A 14428-nucleotide genomic window follows, 5' to 3' on the forward strand; every position below is an offset into this window, starting at 1 on the left:
CGGGGCACCGCCCGCCGCCGCCTCCCGGCTGCGGCTCCTAGAACTAAAGCTTGTGACTGCCGCGGGAACCGGGGCAAGTCAGACCTGAACCAGGGGTACGGGGGATCCAGGCTCGCCATCGCGTTTCCTAACGGATTTTCTAGAGCGAGAGAGCACGCGCGCAAAGAACATCAGATGTGCTGAAGTTTTGCAAAAATTTGGTTTTGTAATCTATTTTGAGCGATGCATTTAGTAAAGAACAGTGCATCATGTTAATTATTGACCCATGACAGCTAAATGCAATTGGAGATTCTAGCCTAGATTTGGTGGTAGGGGACATGACGAGGCAATTGACAAAATGGACTGTGGACAACAGATTAAAGTTTCAGCTCAGTCTTCAATTGCCTGTTGATAACGCTGCTGGGTTTGTAGCAGAATGTCTGGATTCTTAGGAAATACCAGTATGTACAAGTGAAATAACATTTCACTCAGTGTCAATTAGTCCTGGTGCGGGGGAGGAGCCTGTGTTTGATTTTAGAGAGTATAATAAAGCAGGAGGTAAGGTGCGTTAAAAATTAGAGCATGGAGGTAAAGATTATGCTAATTCTTGCAACTTCCTGTAAACTTGATATTTTTATGTAACTGATGTAAAAGTATGTTTAATCAAGAGCTTACAGTCTTAGGAAGGTAAGTGATAATCCTTTACTGACTTGTTTGCATTATTTGCTTAGCAGTTACCTGCACAAATTCAACTCATAAGTAAGCTAGGAATCAATTATTTCAGAATCCATGTATAGTACCTTCTTAGTTTTCTAGACACTTATTAAATGAATTTACATTAAATGAACTTACACACCTTCCTTGCACTGTCCCTGAGCTTTTGTTCTCAAGGCTAGCACTCTACCATTTGAACCACATCTCCATTTCCAGCTTTTTGCTGGTTAAAGATGATAGTCTCATGGATCTTCCTGCCTGGGCTGGCTTCAAACCATGATTCTCAGATCTCAGCTACCTTAGTAGCTGTGATTGCAGGCATGAGGCACCAGAGCCTAGCTTTTTGATGATGTTGTTTTTATTTTTTAGGGGGTCCCGTCGTGGGCCCTGAACTCTGGGCCTGGGTGCTGTCCCTCAGCTCTTCAGCTCAAGGCTCTACCACGTGAGTCACAGCACCACTTCCGGGTTTTTTCTTTTTGCTCATGTGGTGCTGAGGAATCAAACCCAGGGCCTCAGGCATGCAAGACAAGCGCTCTACCATTGAGCCACTTTCCCAGCCTATGATGATGATGATGATGATGATGATGATGATGATGATGTTTTTAAATTACTATATATCCAGAGAACTGTGAGCTGAAGCTCACAATTGAGCACAGCTCAAGTAGTTGTAATCCTAGCTATACAGGAGCCTAAGATGTGAGGATTGCAGTTCAAAACCATCCTGTGAAGGAAAGTTCTTGAGACACTTTTCCAATTAACTAACAAAAACCCAGCAAGTCTCAGTTTTGTCACAAAGTGGGGGAGGGCGGAAGGGAGAAGGAGGAAGGAAGGATTAGAAGATATAAACTGAATCCAAGTTTCCATAACTCCAGATTTAGAGCACAAAAAGAGTTAGGGAAACCACGTGCTGGTAGCACATGCCTGTAATCCTAGCTATTCAAGAGGCTGAGATCTGAGGATCATGGTTCAAAGCCAGCCCAGGCAGGAAAGTCCATAAGACTCTTCAATAAACCACTCAGAAAACTGGAAGTTGTGTTGTGGCTCAAGTGGTAGAGCGCTAGCCTTGAGCTGAAGAGCTGAGGGACAGTGCCTAGGTCCAGAGTTCAAGCCCCACGACCAACAAAAAAAAAGAATTGGGAAGAGGGTACGGTACCTACATGGCTGAAGGGCTTACTGGCCTCATTTAATAGTCTCCGTTTCCTCATTGCCCTTGCTCCTGTCTTCACTCTAAGTGAGTGAAACTGCTGATAGCCTCCTTAACATGAGCTAGGAGTGCGTGCTTATAATATAAAAAGCACCACAGGCTAGTCATGTTGCATCTTTTTTTTTTTTTTTCCGGTCGTGGGGCCTGAACTCTGGCCTGGGCGCTGTCCCTCAGCTCTTCAGCTGTCGACTAGTGCTCTACCACTTGAGCCTCAATCCCACTTCCGGATTTTTCTGCTTATGTGGTGCTGAAGAATTGAACCCAGCGCCTCATGCATGCAAGGCAAGCACTCTACCGCTGATCCACCTTCCCAGCCCCTCATGTTGCATCTTAAGTCAGTGAAACTGCTGATAGCCTCCTTAACATGAACTAGGAATGCATCCAGAAGACTTCATTAAAAATCAAAGGATCGAAGAGATGACATTGTCCAAAAAGAAATGTACTCTTTACTTGACTTAAGTAACTGTAACCCCTCTGTACATCACATAATAACAAAAATTAAACATCATAGAATCCAGCTTTTATCTAAAATATTGAAATAATTTTCCTAATTTATTAGTGATAACAAATACATTATGTGGAAAGTTGCATAATATCAAAAGTGTAGAGTTTCAAATATGTGAATAAGTATAATGTATCTATACATACATAGGTAAAGATCTGAAAGTATAACACATCAGTTACCTGTGAAGAGAGAATTAGAAATGGTTTTTCGAAACATTTACCACTTGAGGACTGAACTCAGTGTCTAGCCACTGTCCCTTAGCTTTTTCCATATAGTAGGCTGGCACCCTATTACTTGAACCACAACTGCATTTCTGGCTTTTTGTTGGTTAATTTTAAGTGAGAGTCTTACAATTCAGTTTTCAAAGCCATCCTCAAGTTTGCAAACAAACCCAAGAGCCTTGAGTGAAAATGTGAAAGGACAGCACCTAGGCCCTGAATTGAACCCTAGTCCTGGCCAAAAAAAAGCAAAGGTCACCGAGTTCCTTGTCATTTCAATGATACTAAATGTGTTTCTGTTCTTATTTTTCAGATTAACAAAATATATTGTATTACTATGTTTCACTAAGATCTTGAAAGCTGTGGGACTTTTTGAATCCTATGATCTCCTCAAAGTTGTTCACATTGTTCAGTTCATTTTTATATTAAAACTTGGGTAAGTTTCAGGGTGAGGTCTTTTTAAAATTTTCTTTGACAATTCTGTTTTAACTCAGTATCTTTAGAAAACTTTATATAGAATATTTTGTACAATTTTTCCTTACAAGTTTGTTGGAGTTTGTTTTTGGAATTTTGTATTTTTAAAGGGGTAGAAGTATACCAGGGCTGGGAAGGTAGCTCAGTGATAGAGTGCTTGCCTTGCATGCATGAGGCCCTGGGTTTGATTCCTCAGCTCTACATAACCAGAAAAGGCTGGAAGTGGTGCTGTGGTTTAAGTGGTAGGGCGCTAGCCTTGAGCTAAAGAGCTGAGGGACAGCACCCAAGCCCAGAGTTCAGGCCCCACAACCGACCCAAAAAAATAAATAAAATAGAAGTATACCTAAGGGTAGAGCTACAAAGAGGCAGATAAAAAAGGGGATTGTTATAGCCAGGCACAATGAGACCTACCTGTAAAATCTTATTTCCATAATCCTATGAGGATTGTACATTCAACACAAACCTGAGCTACATAGAAGTCTCTGTCTGAAAAAACAATAGTATTGTAGTCTAATGGCTTGCCAAAACATAGACTAGATTTGTGTTGACAAGGAGACAGCTGGATTATCATGTCTGCTTCAGCATTCAGTCTGTTGCATCACCTATAATAGGAAATACCTCATTTCAAAGACACCACTGTACACTTCTGAGGGAGCAAGATAATATGGCAGAGAATGAGATAAAAGGATAGGTAATCACTTATAAAAATAATTTTGACTTTGCAAAAAAATCTTGAAGAGACCCTAACATTCTCAGACTCTCCCAGTAATACAGCCCAGTCTTCAGTCAAGCATAGTGTCTGAGCACATACATTCCTTATTTTTTGGATCCAGCATCCCAGGCTGAGTTTTCCTGCATGATCCCTTCATAGTATAGAGTCCTTATCCCATATAAACTATATATTTATAGCAAAAAATTCTTCCTAAATACATTTCTGGACCTTAAGATTGATAATGCCCTTAAAGAAAGAAAACCAGGCCTTTGGGGTTAGAGGCATAACTTACCTGGTAGAGCACTAGCCAATGAGCAAAAGCGGCAGCTACCAATTTGAGTCCCAGTCTCAGACCTAAAAAAATGAAGAGATTGGCTGGGTGCCAGTGGCTCACACCTGTAATTCCAGCTGCTCAGGAGGCTGAGATCTGAGGATTGTGGTTCAAAACCAGCCCGGGCAGGAAAGTCCATGAGACTCTTATCTCCAATAAAGCATCAGAAAACCCAGAAGTGGGGCTGTGGCTCAAGTGGTAGAGTACTCACTTTGAGCTGAATAGCTGAGGGACAGCATCCAAGTCCAGAGTTCAAGTCCCACTACTGACCAAAAAGAGAGAGAAAGATTGGTAATGATCACACACTTTGCTGATGAGAAAAACTATAAGGATTCTTGGGAATATAATTTTAGTAATATTGGAAAGAGATTTAGAAACTAGGAAATTTTAAGTACCAGTTTTACCTGTTTTTATGTAACTTTCAGCAACAAACATAGGGACATATGACTAGTATTTCACTTTTATGTTGTTTCAGTTACTGAATTTTAGAGAAAATGATTGTTTTCTTTGGTGTTTGAAGGTATTTAAAAATACTGAGAGTCAGGGAAATTGGCATACAACTGTAATCCCAGCACTAGGAAAACTGAGTCAGGAGGATCAGGAGCTTGGGGTTTATCTGGTTTATATAACGAGACCTTGCTATAATAAGAATAAATAAAATGGGGCGGGGAAGGTGACTAAGTGATAGAGTGCTTGCCTCATGTGCATGAGGCCCTGGACTCAATTCCTCAGGACTCGATAAACAGAAAAGGCCCAAAGTGGTGCTGTGGCTCAAGTGGTAGAGTGCTAGCCTTGAGTTGAAAAGCTGAGGGATAGCACCCAGGCCCAGAGTTCAAACCCCACAGCCAACAAAAAAGAAAGTAAGATTCCTTTATAATTCTGGCTTGTGAACTAGTTCTGAAGACAATTTGAAAAGTAAACTTAATAAAACATTGCCACACAAGCCTCTTAAAGTGTCATTCTTTAGCATTTCATTTTTGTACTGGAATTTGAACTTAGCCTAGCACTCAGCTTGCTTGCTCAGCTGGTGCTCTACCATTTGGGAAGTACCTCCAGCTCTGTCTGCTTTTTTGTGTGTTCAGACAGTCTTGAGGACTTGACTTCTGTGTGCTTGCTTTAAACCATGATCCTCCAGATCTCAGCCTCCTAAGTAGGTAGAATTATAGGCATAAGCCACTTACTTCTGGCTTCTCTCCAGTAGTTCATTTATAATAAATGTCCTTACCTAAAGCTATATCTTGTGTATAATGTTGATTAATATTAATACGCTATTGTTTCAATATTTCAGGACTGCCTTTTTTATGGTTTTGTTTCAAAAACCATTTTCTTCTGGGAAAACCATTACTAAAGACCAGGTGAAGTATTTACAGAATTATTTATTCCTAACCACTTCCCATTTATTGGGCCAGAATACAGCACCCATTTTTCCATCAGAGTTACTTAACAGATCATTTAAATGTACAGTAGAAAATTTTCACTTGCTTTTGACTTTATCTTTCCAGAATTGAGACTTCAACAATAAGCTGTAAAAATCCCAAGATAATGAAATGTCTGAATCTGCAGAAGAGGGGGCTAGAATGTAGCTCAGTGGTAAAGGGCTGCCTAGCCTAGTACATTGCTCTAGGTTCAATTGCTAAAACAACAACAAAAAAAAGTTTAAGCCCCAGGACTGGCACACACACACAAAAAACTTGCAAACAAGAATAGAAAACTTTAGCCAGGGGGCTGGGAAGGTGGCACAGTGGTAGAGCGCTTGCCTTACATGCATGAGGCCCTGGGTTCAATTCCTCAGTACCACATAAGAAAAGAAAAAAAGCTGGAAGTGGCACTGTGGCTCAAGTGGTAGAGCACTAGCCTTGAGCTGAAGAGCTGAGGGACAGCGCCCAGGCCCAGAGTTCAGGCCCCACGACCGGACCCAAAAAAAAGAAAATTTTAGCCGGGCACTGGTGGCTCACGCCTATAATCCTAGCTACTCAGGAGGCTGAGATCTGAGGATTACGGTTCAAAGCCAGCCCAGGCAGGAAAGTCTGTGAGACTGATCTACAATAAACCACCAGAAAACTGGAAATGGTGCTGTGGCTCAAGTTTAAAAGTGCTAGCCTTGAGCTGAAGAGCTGAGGGACAGCGCCCAGGCCCAGAGTTCAGGCCCCACGACCGACCGGACCCAAAAAAAGAAAATTTTAGCCGGGCACTGGTGGCTCACGCCTATAATCCTAGCTACTCAGGAGGCTGAGATCTGAGGATTACGGTTCAAAGCCAACCTGGACAGAGTGAGCTGAAGAGCTGAGGGACAGCGCCCAGGCCCAGAGTTCAGGCCCCACGACCGGACCCAAAAAAAAGAAAATTTTAGCCGGGCACTGGTGGCTCACGCCTATAATCCTAGCTACTCAGGAGGCTGAGATCTGAGGATTACGGTTCAAAGCCAGCCCAGGCAGGAAAGTCTGTGAGACTGATCTACAATAAACCACCAGAAAACTGGAAATGGTGCTGTGGCTCAAGTTTAAAAGTGCTAGCCTTGAGCTGAAGAGCTGAGGGACAGCACCCAGGCCCAGAGTTCAGGCCCCACAACTGGACCCAAAAATAAAATTTAAAGCATGTACTGTAATAAAGTGTCCTTATTCAGAAAGGTATACCAATAAGACCTGAGGCATGCCCAAGAATCTAGAACATCACTGGCAGGTTGGCAAAGCATAAGGTTTGGAAGTGAGGCTAGTAGAATCAGGCATTCATGTTCTATGCATCCTACTTAAAAATTCTTAACTTTGTACAAGTTACTTATTTCTGTTAATTTGCTCACATATAAAATGGAAATAATAACTTTTCAGGTAGAGCTGTGGGAAATAGATGAATTTATACATGTAAAGTTACCAGAATAGTACCTGGTAGGTATATAGTGAGCATGCGGTACCCCAGGGAACAGCTTACCACCCTCATCGTTGGTGTCTTATTCTCTTAGAGAATTTTGTAAAGTATATTTAGGAGATATAAGATCAATTACTGCCTAACAAATATAGAGTTAGTCAAGAGGTCTTAGCATTTTATCTTTTAAAAATAAATTTGCCTAGTCCTGGTAGCCATACCTGTAATCCTAGCTACTCAAGAGGTTAAGATCTGAGGATTACAGTTCAAAACTAGCCCACATAGGAAAAATTAACACCAGAAAACTGGAAGTAGAGCTATGGCTCAAACTGGTAGAGTGCTAACCTTGAGAAAGCTCAGGGACAGCACCTAGGCCCTGAGTTCAAGCCCCACAAATATATATATATATATATATATATGTATGTATGTATGTATGTACATGTATATTTGTATGTATAAGTTTAGTTCATTATAGCAAAGCATGACTGAAATTTCTCACTTTTTGTTTCTACTTACAGTGGATCAAAATATTTAAACATGCTGTTGCTGGTTGTATCATTTCACTCTTGTGGTTTTTTGGCCTTACTCTTTGTGGACCACTAAGGTAAATAAAAATACATGTGTTGAATGTTTGGTTATATTTCTTTATTTTGGTGATTTATTTCAATCTGATACTTTATGTCAAATATTTATATAAATGTTTCTATCATGTCTATAACATTGGGTAGATTTCAGCTGAGATGGACAGGGAGCATGGAGGAAGGAACATAGTGGAGGGGGAGGTGGAAGGGAGAGAAGAACCTGTTAAATTTATGGACTGTTTCTTTGGTGAACACCATTAATGTACTCATTAATGATGTATTACATTTTACTCCTTAAAACCCAAAAAAGTTAACAATTTTTAACAGGTTTAAAAAAAAAATCTCCCTTTTAAGCAAATGGTTCCAAAGCCAAAAAGTCTGAAATGCTATGTAAAGAATTCAACCTATACTTGGGCACTGGTGGCTCACACCTATAATCCTAGCTACTTAGGAGACTTATCTCCAATTAACCACCAGAAAACCCAAAGTGGTGCTGTGCCTCAAAGTGGTATGGCTCTAGCTTGAGCTGAAGAGTTCAGGGACAGCAGCCAGGCCCAGGGTTCAAACCCCACAACCAATAACAACAACAACAACAAAAAACCTAGAAGGAGGAAGCCAAAGACTTTAAATCATATTTTTCCCCAACTCTGCAAATCCCCTAGTAAACAAATATTAGGTAATAGTATGTTAGTATGTCAGTCCTCATACTAAAGATGTAGTGAGTTAAGTATATTACTCTTCTTTTTTTTGGGGGGGGGGGGGGGGGGACGGGGGCCCAGTTGTAGGCCTGAACTCTGGGCCTGGGCACTGTCCCTCAGCTCTTCAGATCAAGGCTAGTGCTTGAGCCACAGCGCCAATTCCGGCTTTTTTTTTCTGCTTATGTGGTGCTGAGGAATCGAACCCAGGGCCTCATGCATGCAAGGCAAGTGCTCTACCACTGAGCCACCTTACCAGCCCTACTCTTCATTTTTATTCTCCCTGATCTGTGTAATCTTTTTGTCCATATGGTCCAGTTCAGGGAAAAGGTGCTTAAAAGCTGCTTAATGAAGTTGAGACATGTGCAACTGCATAAGCATTTTTTTTTCTAGTTTTCTATCTCTAAAGGGTTTACCTAGTGGATAAATAGAAGAAAAAGTTTCTTGCCATTGGTGTTGGGAGCATATGAAGATGAAAGATGAGGAGTAAAATGAAGGGTATTTTAAAGAATAGAGTAGAAAATGGTTATTGAGAAATGCTTTGTGACAAGTCCTTTCTCACTTGGCCAGTAAAATAACTTCTGAGCTAACTTCTTGGTCCTGTGCTTTGTCATATGCAGATTATGCATAAATTCAACTGTCACATCTTTTTGTGTATGTGTGTATCTGTGTCAGTTGTAGGGCTTGAACTCTGGGCCTGGGCGCTGTCCCTCAGCTCAAGGTTCAAGGCTCGCACTATACCACTTGAGCTTCAGCACTACTTCTGTTTTTCTGAGTGGTTTATTGGAGATAAGAGTCTCACGGACTTTCCTTGCCTAGCTGGCTTTGAACAGTGATCCTCAGGTCTCAGGATTACAGGCGTGAGCCACTGGCACCCGGCCCAACTGTCAAATCTATCCGAAGTTGCAGCATCCTGGAGGGATGGAAAACCTGGTTCTGGTTTTTCAGCTTGAAGGGAGCTTTTTCAATTTATGCATGAATATAATAGAGTGATCATATTGCTAAACTGCCATATTAGTTTTAGGTCATGTTAGTAAATCATTGTCCCTCTCATCAGCAACATGGTCCCTCATGCTTTTACTAAAACCATTTCTCTATTACAAAGAGTCTTTGTATTTCATCATCTCATTTTAGATTAGTATTACTATACTGATTTTTTTCATAAATTGTAATCTTCCAAATATTAGTAGAACTAAAGTTATCCTCAGTGCTCTTTATTATACATCTTTTTTTTTTTTTTTCGGTCATGGGACTTGAACTCTGGGCCTGGGAGCTGTCCCTCAGATCTTCAACTCAAGGCTAGTGCTCTGCCACTTGAGCCACAGCACCACTTCCAAGTCGCACGGACTTTCCGGCTTGGGCTGGCTTTGAACCGTAATCCTCAGATCTCAGCCTCCTGAATAGCTAGGATTACAGGCCTGAGCCACTGGCACCTGGCTTAGTACAAATTTTTGGGTAAAGAGAAAACATGAAAATTTGTTAAACAAGAGATAAAAATCTGTTCTGTATTCCATAAGTCATTTTAGGTAGTAATAACCTTTTTATTATTTTATTTATTTATTTATTTAGTCAGTCCTGGGTCTTGAACTCTGGGCAAGTCTGGGCGCTGTCCTTCAGCTCTTCAGCTCAAGGCTAGTGTTCTGCCACTTGAGCCACAGCGCCACTTCCGGTTTTCTGGTGGTTAACTGGAGATAAAAGTCTCATGGAGGGGCTGAGAAGGTGGCTCTGTGGTAGAGCGCTTGCCTTGCATGCATGAGGCCCTGGGTTGGATTCCTCAGAACCACATAAGCAAAAAGTAAAAAGCCGGAAGTGGTGCTGTGGCTCAAGTGGTAGAGCACTAGCCTTGAGCTGAAGAGCTGAAGGACAGGATGACAGATGCACACCACCACACCTAGCTTTTTCTGTTCAAATAATCTCAAAAATTTTTTGCCCCATCTAGACTCAAACTTTGACCTTCCAAAGTAACAGGAGACCTGAGCCACTGTGCCTAGCTCTTTTTTTCCTTTGGTGTTAATTCATAGCATTTTACTTTAGAATTAGAATTAAATTATATGTATTTTTCTGTAACCCTTTTTGTTCATTTATGTTTGAAATTTATGTATTTGATGTAATAGTTATTCATTTTTATAGCTTTATAAAAATAAAATTAACATGCCTTAACATTCACCTTTAAAATTCCACTTGAAATCTAGGAGTGGTGGTGCACACTTATTTGGGAAACTGAGGCAAGAGGATTCCTTGAACCCCGAAGTTTGAGGCCAGCCTGGACAAAATAATGAGATCTTTTGTCTCAAAATGTAATTTTTTTAAGACTCCACTTCAAGCCGAGCGCTGGTGGCTCACACCTATAATCCTAGCTACTCAGAAGGCTGAGATCTGAGGATCATGGTTCAAAGCCAGCCCGGGCAGAAAAGTCCATGAGACTCTTATCTCTTATTAACCACCAGAACACCGGAAGTGGTGCTGTGGCTCAAGCGGTAGAGCACTTGCCTTGAGCTGAAGAGCACAGGGATATGCCCAAGCCCAGAGTTCAAGCCCCATGACCAACAACAACAACAACAAAAGAATCCACTTCAATATTTTTCATATATTCATAAAATTCTCGCTGCTGTATAACAATCCATTGACTAGAAATGTATATTATTTGTTCTCTTTATTAGTGAATATGTATATTGTTTCCAGTTTTGGCCTACTACAAGCAATGCAAACAATAGCAACCTTCTCAGTATTTATAAAAGAATAAATAAATAAAAGGAAACTTTATTATATAAATACTCAGAGTGGTAATGGATATTTGTATAATACTGAAGTATTTACTAAATCAATTGTATTGTTTTTTAATGCTGTTTTATGAAATGAAATGTCTTTTTTTTTCTTACTCTAGTTGAATTCATGCTTCCTGATTAAAATTAGATATAACTAAAGAGTGACATTTTATTTTTATAGGACTTTGCTGCTATTTGAGCACAGTGATATCGTTGTCATCTCACTACTCAGTGTTTTGTTCACTAGTTCTGGAGGAGGACCAGCAAAGGTAGAATTTACATTCTCAAGGTGGGGGGGGTTGTTTTGTTTGACAGTCCCGAGGCTTGAACTCAGGGCTTGGGCACTGTCCCTGAGCTTCTTTTGCTCAAGGCTAGCAGTCTGTCACTTCAACCACAGTGCTACTTCCAGCTTTCTCTGTTTATGTGGTACTGAGGAATGGAATCCAGGGCTTAGGCAAGCACTTTACCACCAAGCCACATTCTCAGTTTTTTTATAAATTGAAAGTATAGATTTAAGATGCCATCCAAATCAAAAAAATAATATATTTTGTGTGTGTGCATGTATGTATGTGTACATGCTTGTGTATATGCAACAGTACAGAGTCTAGAACTCAGAGCCTCACGCTCTTGCTTAGCTTTTTGGTCAAGACTGATACTAGCACTTGAGCCACAGTTTCACGGCTAGCTTTTGCTGATTACTTGGAGATAAGAGTCTCGTGGACATTTCTGCCCAGGCCAGGTTTGAACTGTAATCCTCAAATACCAGCCTGTTGAGGAGCCAGTATTATAGGCTTGAGTCACCAGTTCCATGCATAAAATGTATCTTTTACCATTTGTACGAATACAGTGAGTAGTCTTGGCACTGGTGTCTCACTGTTGTAATCCTAGCTAATCAAGAGTCTGAGATCTGAGAATCTGGGTTGAAGCCATCCCAGGCAGGAAAGTCAATAAGACTTTATCTCCACTAAACTACCATGGAAGCCAAAAGTGGGATGTGACTCAAATGGTAGAACACTACCCTTGAACAAAAAGAAGTCAGGCCCTGATTTTTAAGTGTATGTGTGCTACTTCTGGAGCTTGAACTCAGGACCTGGATGCCATCCCTGAGCCTTTGCTCAAGGCTAGCCCTCTCTCTTGAACCACAACTCCACTTCAGTTTTTGTTACTTGGAGATAAAAGTTTCATAGACTTTTCTTTGTCTGGTCTGGCTTTAAACCATGATGGTAATCCTCCTGGGATTACCATTTTAGGATTACGGCATGAGCCACTATTATCTGGCTAGTCTTAAATTTTTTTAATGCCATTATAATATCTGCTTCCACAAGTTGGACCAGTAGGCCTTTACTTTTCAATTTCAAATGATTATAGAATCATAGGAAATTACAAAAATAGTACAGAAATGTACCTTTCATTCCATTTCTTCCAAAGACAACTTCTTACCCAGTAAGAACATGCTACCAGGAGATTAAGCTGGGCATCATTACTTCAAACCTGTAATTTTACTTACTCAGGAGGCTGAGAATCCAGAGAATCAAAGTTCAAGGCCAACCTAGGAAGGAAGTCCTTGAGACTCCATTTTCAAAATAGCCAGCAAGTCGGATATGAGGGAGAATGATGGAAGAGGTGACATTGATCAAGATGCATTGTACTCATAAACTAATACATTGAATTGAAACTCCTTTGTACAACTACTTAAAGATAATTTTTTTTTTAATAATGAGGGCTGAGAAGGTGGCTCAGTGGTAGGATTGCTTGCCTTGCATATATGAGGACCTGGGTTCAATTCCTCAGCACAACAAAAGCAGAAAAGGCCGGAAGTGACACTGTGGCTCAAGTGGTAGAGTGCTAGCCTTGAGCTGAAGAGCTGAGGGCAGCACCCAGGCCCAGAATTCGGGCCCCACAACCAAAAAATAAAATAAAATAATCAGCAAAAAGGACTAGGAATGTAGCTCAATTCTAGAACATTTACTTGGTATTCCCAAGGCCCTAGATTCAATCCCCAGGACTGAAAGCAAATTACCAACAAAAAGCCAGGCTGGAAGTATGGCTCGATTAATGGAGTGCAAGTTGAGCAAGCAAGCTGAGCAAGTCCACTGCTAGCAAAACAAAACATGAAACAGGAGGTTAACATTGGTATAATTCTTACATCTAAGATTTTATCAGTTTTACATATATATGTATGTGTAGATTTTTGTAACTACCATCAGAACTAAGATGAAGACAAGCTGGGCGCCAGTGGCTCACTCCTATAATCCTAGCTATTCAGGAGGCTGAGATCTGAGGATCAAAGCCAGCCCAGGCTGGAAAAGTTCCTTGAGAGTTTTTTGGTTGTTTTCTTTTTCCTTTTGGTCAATCATGGGGCTTGAACTCTGGGTCTGGGGTCTGCCCCTAAGCTCTTCAAGGCTAGCATTCTACCACCTGAGCCACAGCCCATTTCTGTTTATCTGGTGGTTAATTGGAGATAAGAGTCTCACAGACTTTCCTGCCTGGGCTGGCTTTGGACCGAGATCCTCAGATCTCAGCCTCCTGAGTAGCTAAGATTACAGGCATAAGCCACCAGCACCTGCTTCCTTGAGACTCTTATCTCTAGTTAATCACCAGAAAATCAGAAATGGCAGTGGGTCAAAGTAGTAGAGCACTAGCCTTGAATGAAAAGCTCAGAGACAGTGTACAGGCCCTGAAATCAAGCCTCACAACTGACCAAAAAAAAAAAAATAGACACATTGGCAAAACGATTTCTTTTCATTGTGCACCTCAGTCTTAAACCTTGTAAGTTCAAACCCAGTTCTACCAAAATGTATTAGTTCTGGAAACATTAACAATTCCTAATAACATGTTAAGTTAGCAAGAAAGTGATTAAAGTTGTCAATACTGTATGTCTTAAATGCCCTTAAAATATTTGCAGAATTTATTGAATCACTTTTATAGTGTACTGTTACTACTATAAGCTTATGTAAAACGTTAATGTCAGATGTTATTTTTTAACTGTTTATTTTTTATGGTTTACTTTAGCATTTGTGTACTTAAACCAAAATAAAAATTACCCTTACAGAAGCCATCTTTTTTTTCCCTTCATTTTCAGACAAGGGGGGCTGCTTTTTTCATTATTGCTGTGATCTGTTTATTACTTTTTGACAATGATGATCTCATGGCTAAAATGGCTGAACATCGTATCCTTTTACAATAGAATTATTAAAAATCTTAACAAAAGGGGCTGGGAAGGTGGCTCAGTGGTAGAGCGCTTGCCTTGCAAGCCTGAGGCCCTGGGTTCGATTCCTCAGCACCATATACGCAAAAAGAAAAAAGCCGGAAGTGGCGCTGTGGCTCAAGTGGTAGAGCGCTAGCCTTGAGCTGAAGAGCTGAGGGACAGCGCCCAGGCCCAGAGTTCAGG

At 40.8% G+C, this 14428-nt stretch overlaps 1 protein-coding gene across 1 annotated transcript in view; it reads left to right on the plus strand.

Moving 5' to 3' along the window:
• The first annotated feature begins 317 nt into the window (after positions 1–317).
• Positions 318–14428, plus strand: part of Slc30a5 (solute carrier family 30 (zinc transporter), member 5) — a 35943-nt gene continuing 21832 nt past the window's right edge. The window contains exons 1-6 of the mRNA XM_013015822.1: positions 318–403; positions 2934–3056; positions 5426–5492; positions 7515–7600; positions 11219–11306; positions 14120–14207. Of these exons, the coding sequence (XP_012871276.1) occupies positions 318–403; positions 2934–3056; positions 5426–5492; positions 7515–7600; positions 11219–11306; positions 14120–14207 (538 nt within the window). The remainder of the gene's footprint in view (positions 404–2933; positions 3057–5425; positions 5493–7514; positions 7601–11218; positions 11307–14119; positions 14208–14428) is intronic.

The sequence above is a fragment of the Dipodomys ordii genome, unplaced genomic scaffold, assembly GCF_000151885.1.
Source record: "Dipodomys ordii isolate 6190 unplaced genomic scaffold, Dord_2.0 Scaffold28, whole genome shotgun sequence".
Classification (NCBI taxonomy): Eukaryota; Metazoa; Chordata; class Mammalia; order Rodentia; family Heteromyidae; genus Dipodomys; species Dipodomys ordii.